General features: G+C 44.1%; 1 protein-coding gene across 1 annotated transcript; it reads left to right on the top strand.

The window, feature by feature from the left end:
• LOC102184254 (olfactory receptor 5C1) lies at positions 5051–6013 on the top strand. Its single transcript, XM_018054788.1, has one exon. It carries the CDS (start codon positions 5051–5053, stop codon positions 6011–6013), a length of 963 nt encoding a protein of 320 aa, XP_017910277.1.

Raw genomic sequence — 8361 nt, forward strand, 5'->3', positions numbered from 1 at the left:
ACCAAAGCATATCAAATGTCTGTGTGCTGAGGAGGAACGATCTAAGAACTGGGGCTTGTTAGAAAATGGGGAAACCACAGCTTGAAAAATGCCAAGACTTTGGCCTTGCCAAACGTAAATGTGTTCATGCGTCCAGTGCGGCCCGGAAAGAGAAAATGAGTCAAAAAAAAGTGTGCAGCAGAGAGAAAGGGGCAAACAGGACAAGGCAAAAAGAACCCTCCAGAAAGCTAGACTCTTAAGATGTCAGGGCCTGGAATGCTGTCCAGTAGGACACAAAGTGTGGTGCCCAAATCAGCAGCATCAGTGTCACCTGGGTGTTTGTTAGAAATGCAGATTCTCAGGCCCCTCCCCAGCCCTTCCGAGGCAGAACCTGCATTTACCAAGATCCCTACATGATTCGTATGTGCATTCAAGATGGAGAGGTTCTGATGCTCAGGGTTCCAAATAGACCTGCATATCAGAATCAGCTGAACATTTTTCACACTACAGGTTTCTGAGCTCTGCTCTAGATAAATTAAATCAGAATTTCTGGGCACTGTGTATAGCCATAATTTTTTTTCTTTTTTCACAAAGCTCCATTGGTAGTTCTAATGACAGAGGTCCACAGAGCAAACTGGGAACCCCTGATCTGGTTCAATCTGCTTAATCTAAAGCTGAGAAAACTAAGGCAAGACAGTGACAACTAGCTTGGTAACCTATTAAGAGACTCAATTAATATTTCTGCCTAGAGACCAAAAAAAAAAAAAAAAGGATGGAGTTAGATCCAAACTCTAACTCAGTACCTTAATAGCTGAATACCCTGTCTCCTCCCATCTTTGGAGCTCCATTTTCTTAAAATGAATGTTCCTGAATGTCAGGATTACTCCTCATGGGCAGTAGGCAACAGAGAGAAATTAATGGAGAATTCACTGTATGTCTTGTGCACACACACACACACAGTCACATTCCATAGTAATTGCTTAACTGAGGTTTGGGGATCCTTGCATCCCAGAATTTCAAGGCAATTTAAAAGCCCTGAAGTCTCATTGTGCCCATTTTACAGATGAAGAAATGGAGAGGCACTCGAAGCAGCTGTGCTCCACACTTTGTAAAGGTGAGTAGTGTCTGCTTTTCACCTGGACAGACAGTAACACGGAAGGGGTTTGCCTCCAGCTGGGTTCTGGATGCAGAACTTCAGCCAGTGAACCTACTTCACTCATGGGGAACATGTAGTTGGGTGGGGCTGGAACCCCACAGTTCTCTATCCCTGGAGGCTGTCTGATTTCTCCCAGTGACCCCACCAAGAAGGAGGGGAAGATCCCTAAAATTCTGTATCCCTAAGGATAAAGGGGAGAACTAGGCATGGTCCCAGATGCTCATCTAGGTGAGGGAAAAGATCATTTAGGTAATTATCAAATAATAGAGTAGGGTTATAATACAGAGAGCTCAGTGAACAGGGTTCCAGATTGAGAGATTGGGTGGTTGGATGTCAGATAAAGCTTCCTGGGGAAAAATTGATGATTGCCGAACAGAGTCTTAACAGATAAGAAGGATCAGCTCTGGTTGTATAGAGGAGCCAAAGGAGATAAAAACCTTCTGAGATGTCCCAGGATCCTTTAGCAGGGACCTGATCTCTTGTTGAAGGAACCAGCATTAAATTAAAACATATATTACTGTTTTGTTTTTCTTTAATCTGTACAGTTTTCCACAAGTTATGATTTTAACCTCAATATGGTTTTAAGATTTCTCTACGTTGATATATATAAGTTAAATCTATTCCTTTTTAACCTCCATGAGCCTGTTAACATCTAGGTTTGGCTAATGTTAGTCCAATGCAAATAGTCCAGGAGAACATACACCCTTGGGCATGTGTGTACATATGTGAGACTTTTCAAAACACTAAGAAGTGGAATTACTACTAGCTGTCATGGACTGAATGCTTGTGTCTCTTCAAAACTTATAAATTGAAGTCCTAATCCCAAATGTAATGGTATTTGGAAGTGGGGTCTTTGTTCAGATCAAGTCCTAAGGGTAGCGTTCTCATGATGGAATTAATGCCCTTATAAGAAGAGATTAGATAACATGTTCTCTCTCTCACTCCACTATATAAGGATAAAACAAGAACACAGTTCAGTTCAGTCGCTTAGTCACGTCTGACTCTGTGACCCCATGGACTGTAGCATGCCAGGCCTTCCTGTCCATCACCAGTTTCTGGAGTTTACTCAAACTCATGCCCATTAAGTCGGTGATGCCATCCAACCATCTCTTCCTCTGCCGCCCCCTTCTCCTCCCACCTTCAATCTTTCCCAGCATCAGGGTCTCTTCCAGTGAGTCAGTTCTTTGCATCAGGTGGCCAAAATATTGGAGTTTCAGCTTCAGCATCAGTCCTTCCAAGGAATATTCAGGACTGATTTTCTTTAGGAAGGACTGGTTGGATCTCCTTGCAGTCCAAGGGCCTCTCAAGAGTCTTCTCCAACACCACATGTCAAAAGAACACAGCCATCAGCGATTCTAAAAGTGGGCCTTCACCAGAATCCAACCATGCTGGCACCCTGATCTTGGACTTCTCAGCCTCCAGAATTATTAGAAATAAGTATCTGTTGCTTAAGCTACCCAGTCTATGGCACTTTGTTACAGCAGCCCAAGCAGACTAAGATACTAAAGTATGCATATTTGTGGGTCCTCCAATTTTCTCAGGTTACATTTACACCAGCACAACCTCACCAACGTATGATATAATCAATTATTTTTTTCATCCAAGTGGTGCATCCTCACCAGCGACAGGTGGGTCACAAATATCTAAACTTCTCTTAAAGGAAGGAGAAAGCATTTACTCAGTTCCAAGTGCTACATGTTTATTGCCTCTCAGATCCCTCCAACAGAGGTATTACATGTACTTTATGAGAAAACAGTCTGAGAGAGGTGAAGTAACTTGCCCAAAGTTGCACACCAGAAAGTGTGGAAGCCAGACTTAAAACCAAGTCTGTATGCTGATAAAATTCATATTCTTTCCACTGTTTTAGACATTCAGCTGGTATTTATTGAACACTTCTTACGTACCAGACCCTGGAGGTACAAAAATGAATCACAGAGCCATACTGAGCACCTAGTAGGACTTAATAAATGTTTGTTGAATGAATATTGGATCAAGGCACTCAAAGCCCACAGGAGAGACAGACACACAAGAGGAACATACAGTAGCTTTTTGACTTTCAGATTAATTTGTGTTTTAACATCTTTGAACTTTTTTCATGTAACATTATATCATGTGCTTTTTCCATGTCATTAAAAGTTCTGTAAAAATAAAACAAAAATACATGCAATAGAATAGTGATGCTCTATGATGGATGTAAGCCCCAGTGCAGCCAGCACAAAGTACGGAGAAGTATAGTTTCCTCTGAGTCATGTGAGTCAGGAGGGAAGGCTTTACATATGAGATAGTTTTTGTCAAACACAAAAACTGGAAATGGGTTCTTAGCAAAGGGAACACATGAAAAGGCACAGGAGTGTAAACAGTATATTTTCTGGAAACTGCACTACTTCTGGTTGCCTTGAAGTTACTTTATTTCAATATCAGGGTTAGGTATCAATAAACTGATCCTTCAGTAAATATCTGCCATATGCCAGGCTTTGTGGGAGATGTTTTACATGCTTTATTCCATTGAATCCCTGCAGCATTTTTTCCTCATTACACAAAGAGAAAACTGAGGCTCAGGGTGGTGAAGAGTCCAGCCCTGGAATATACGCAAGTCTCCTAATCTTTCACTCCCTGTCGTCTCCCCCAGATGCCAGCCACTGCTGCCTTCTCCTGTCCCAGGTTTTACTCCAACAGAAGGATGTCCTCTCAGCAAACCTAGCTAGCTACCCTTTGGATCAGGAAACTGTGCCCATTTCACTGCCTCTTTTTCTCCTTGGGAAACTGGAGAGGAAAATGCATATAGAGTCACGGAGTTTTCAATCCTTGTCCAGACACTCACTATGATCCTATTCATCATCCATGCATTTAATAAATTCAGGCATACTTCATAGATATTGTGGGTTTGGTTGCAGACAAGCACAATAATAGAGTCAAGATATAGCAATAAAGCAAATCACCCCAAAGTTTTGGTTTCCCAGGGCATATAAAAGTTATGTTGACACTATACTGTAGTCTATTAAGTGTGCAATAGCATTATGTCTAACAAAGCAATGTACATGCCTTAATTTTAAAACATTTTATTGCTAAAAAATGATACCCATCACCTAAGCCTTCAGTGAATCATAGTAGTAACATCCAAGATCTCTAATCACAGATCATCATAACACCTATAATAATCATGAAAAATATGAAATATTGTAAGAATTACCAAAATGTGACACAGGGACACAAAGTGAGCAAATGCTGTTGGAAAAATTGTGCCACAAACCTTCAATTTGTTTTTAAGAAAAACAGAAAACCACCATCTGTGAAGCATGATAAAGTGCAATAAAATGAAGTGTGTCTTTATTTATTGAGCAATTATTATGTGCCCAGCAATGTTCTCAGTACTGTGGACTCAAAATTGAGTAAGCCAGGCAAGTGTCCCATTCTCATGGAGGTTAAGTAGTAGCGTGTGTGTGATAAGTTGCTTCAAGTCATGTCCATCTCTTTGCGATCCTATGGACTATAGCCAGCCAGGCTCCTCTGTCCATGGGGTTCTCCAGGCAAGAATACTGGAGTGGGTTGCCATGCCCTCCTCCAGGGATCATCCCTACCCCAGAGGTTCCTCATCACTTAAGTCTCCTGTATTGGCAGACAGGTTCTTTACAGCTGAGCTACCTGGAAAGTGGCAAGGACTTAGCACTAAAGAAGCAATTTTAAAATTACCTCTTTATATAAATTTTTTAAATTTATATATTTTTAATTGAAGGATTCTTTTAAACACAGGTTTTGAGAAGTGCTGTGGCTTGTCCACACACATCACACTTTAATTACACAGTTAAGACTCACCCAGATCTGTTCCCAGTACAAAGTACGTTCTGGCTGGTCATGGTCCTGACTTTTTCCTCCCCTCCGTCCTGCTTTGTCTCTCCTCAGACTCTGTCCTGCAAAATGACACCTGAGAACTTCACCTGGGCCTGGGGTGCCCCTGCTGAGTTCATCCTCCTGGGCATCACCGACCGCTGGGACCTGCGCCTGACCCTCTTCCTCCTCTTCCTGCCCGTCTACCTGGTGAGCTTGCTGGGAAACGCAGGCATGGTGCTGCTGATCCACGTAGACGCCCAGCTCCACACACCCATGTACTTCTTCCTGGCTAACCTCTCCCTGCTAGATGCCTGCTATTCCTCAGCCATCGGCCCCAAGATGCTTGTGGACCAACTGTTGCCTCGCGCCAGCATCCCTTACGCAGCCTGTGTCCTCCAAATGTTCCTGTTTGCAGGGCTGGCCGATGCCGAGTGTTGCCTGCTGGCAGCCATGGCCTATGACCGCTACGTGGCCATCGGAAAGCCTCTTCTCTACACCACGGCCATGTCCCGGCGTCTGTGCCTGGTCTTGCTGGGAGCCTCCGGCCTGGGCGGGGCAGTGAGCGCCGTGGTCCACACGACCTTCACCTTCCGCCTGAGCTTCTGCGGCTCCCGGGAGGTGAACAGCTTCTTCTGCGATATTCCCCCCCTGCTGGCCATCTCCTGCAACGACACCAGTCTCAATGAACTCCTCCTCTTCGCCGTCTGTGGCTTCATCCAGACAGCCACCGTGTCGGCCATCGCCGTGTCCTACGGGTTCATCGCCGGCGCTGTGATCCGCATGCGCTCGGCCGCGAGCCGGTGGCGAGCAGCCTCGACCTGCGGCTCCCACCTCACGGCTGTGGCCATGCTGTACGGGACACTCATCTTCATGTACCTGCGTCCCAGCTCCAGCTACGCCCTGGACACGGACAAGATGGCCTCCGTGTTCTACACCCTTGTCATCCCAGCTCTCAACCCACTCATCTACAGCCTCCGCAACAAAGAGGTCAAGGAGGCGCTCAGAAGGACTTGGAGCCGATGCTGCGGTCCATGGTGGAGGCACCAGTGAAAGGGCTGCAGGCTGGCCTTAGGAATGACTCTGGAGGGATGAGGTGGGCTCTTCCTGGCCCCTGGCACGGGCTGGGGGTCCCTTGTCCTTGTTTGAGGCGGAAGAAAGGGGAGAAACTGAGGTTTACAGACAGGAGACCGGAACCTGGGGTACTCTAGACCCAACCAGAACCAAGATCAAGTGAATTTGCTGTTGAGTTTGCCTTAGGTTCCTCCGTTCAAAGCACGTTACCAGGTGCAGTAACTAGGTTTATTTGCCACTTGAATTTCCAAGAGGCTGATACCCAGAAACACAGATAAGGGCTGTGCTGGCTGCAAGTGTTCTAGATCCTTGCTTTTCTAAGGTTCTTTGTGACCAATGAGTCATACTACTCACTTTGAGCCCAAGAGAGCAACTTCAGAACCCACTTATGCCAAAGACTGGGATAGAATCTGGGTAGGCAAATATCTTTCCCTATGAAGCCACATATTCCATCTCTCAGGATAACAGAGAACACACATGATCTCATTGCTAAAATCCCACAGTTGTGTGAAAATTCGACCAAGATTAGGTTACTTCGGGGCTGTGACAGAGATTAGGAAAGGGTCAGAATTATGGTTGTAGTTAGAATAGGGTTCACGTTATGGCTAAGACTGAGGTTAGAGTTAGGGTAAAACCAGAGTTAGGTTCAGAATTTAAAAGCAATTGGACAAATTTAGGACTGAATTAAAATTATGTAAATTGTTCAATTTGGATTGATTTTAATGAATAGTAGATTTGGGGAAAATATAGGAGTCAGGGTTCAAATAAATTTGAGCTCTTCTTAGAAATATTAGAACTAACATATACACACTACTGTATATAAAACAGAACACCAACAAGGAGCACAGGAACTATACTTACTATTTTGTAAGAGGGACTTCCCTGCTTCCACTGCGTGGGGCACGGATTTGATCCCTGATTTGGGAAACTAAAGATCCCACATGCTGTGTGGCGTAGCAAAAAAATAAGTTAAATAAAACAGAGAAGTTTAAAAATATTTTTCTTATAACCTATAAAGGGAAAGAATCTGCAAAAGTATTCTTGTCTGGAGAATTCTATGGACAGAGAAGCCTGGCAGTCTATAGTCCATGGGGCAGCAAAGAGTCGGACATGACTGAGCAACTAACAATTAATTAATGATTGAATCACTTTGCTGTACACCTGAAACTACCATAACATTGTAAATAAACTATACTTCAGTTTTTAAAAATGAAATATTAAAACTCTTTTATTGCTAGTGTTAGAGGGAAAGACTACTTAAGATTAGATTCAGGTTTTATTCCCACTGGTAGATTAAATTTAGGTTAGAGCTTAGTTCGTGTTATAGCTCTGTTAAATTTAAATTAAGCTAGCATGTGAATAATGTTCGTGACAAGTTTAAGTCACAATCTAGTTATTATTACAGTTAGCCTAGGTTCAGAACTAGATGAGATTTAGGCATAAGAAGGAGAGTATTTTGAGTATCAAACTGACATGTTTGGGGTGACTTCAATTTGAGATATATTTAGGGTTACGGAAATGGATAATGTTCCTTAAAACATAAGAGTAGGAGCTAACTATCGGTGGATTTAAGTTTCATTGAGAGTTATGAGCTTGCTTAGACAGGCACATGGTCAGGTATGGTAGACTGCTTTGTGTTAAGACTGTGACATCTAGAGACAGAGCCGGGTTAGGAGAGGGAATGCCATCACCTCTTGGGCAAAAGCAAGCACAGTGCTCCAAGCCTTAGGTCATTCTGGGCCCTTCACATCCAGCACTCTTGAGATTTTTGTCTACCCAGAGTTTATACTTTTGACAGATTTTCTTCATCTAATTAAGTTACACATGAGCAAAGCCCAAGGCACGGCATTCTGCTGGGAAGCCCCTCTATGCAGGAGCAGGACAGGAGTGGACCCCAGGGGTTATCGTAGGTGCTTCCAAGGAGAGATGGAGCCTGGCCAGAGCAGATGTCAGCTACTGTCTGTTCCCCTTTCCAGTCCTCCCCGATTATGGTTGAGATGAGGCCAGGGGTGGCTCAAGCAATGCTTCACTGTCGCCCCCATATAGCCTCCCCATGGAGTGTGTTCTTGGGCTTCAGCCAGGGGCTGGTCTCACCACTCCAATTTCCTTTCAAGGAGAAATCAGCTGCTGGAACTTAGACTTCAGGAAGGCTGGAGGTTCATCCCAGCTCCCTGAGGAGGTGATACCCCCTGATATCAGAACCAGGTCTCTCCTTAGTAACTATAGTCTTCTTGAAGGTCCCAGACCAATGGAGAGAGAGAGAGATGTGAACTGTACTGTCTCCTCAAACCATAGAGAACGTTATAGGTTTCTTGACAGGGTCACAA

This window comes from Capra hircus, chromosome 11, assembly GCF_001704415.2.
Source record: "Capra hircus breed San Clemente chromosome 11, ASM170441v1, whole genome shotgun sequence".
Lineage (NCBI taxonomy): Eukaryota > Metazoa > Chordata > Mammalia > Artiodactyla > Bovidae > Capra > Capra hircus.

Bases quoted from the DNA above. Each gene is read 5' to 3' on its own strand.
- LOC102184254 (XM_018054788.1), top strand. From the start codon at position 5,051: ATGACACCTGAGAACTTCACCTGGGCCTGGGGTGCCCCTGCTGAGTTC.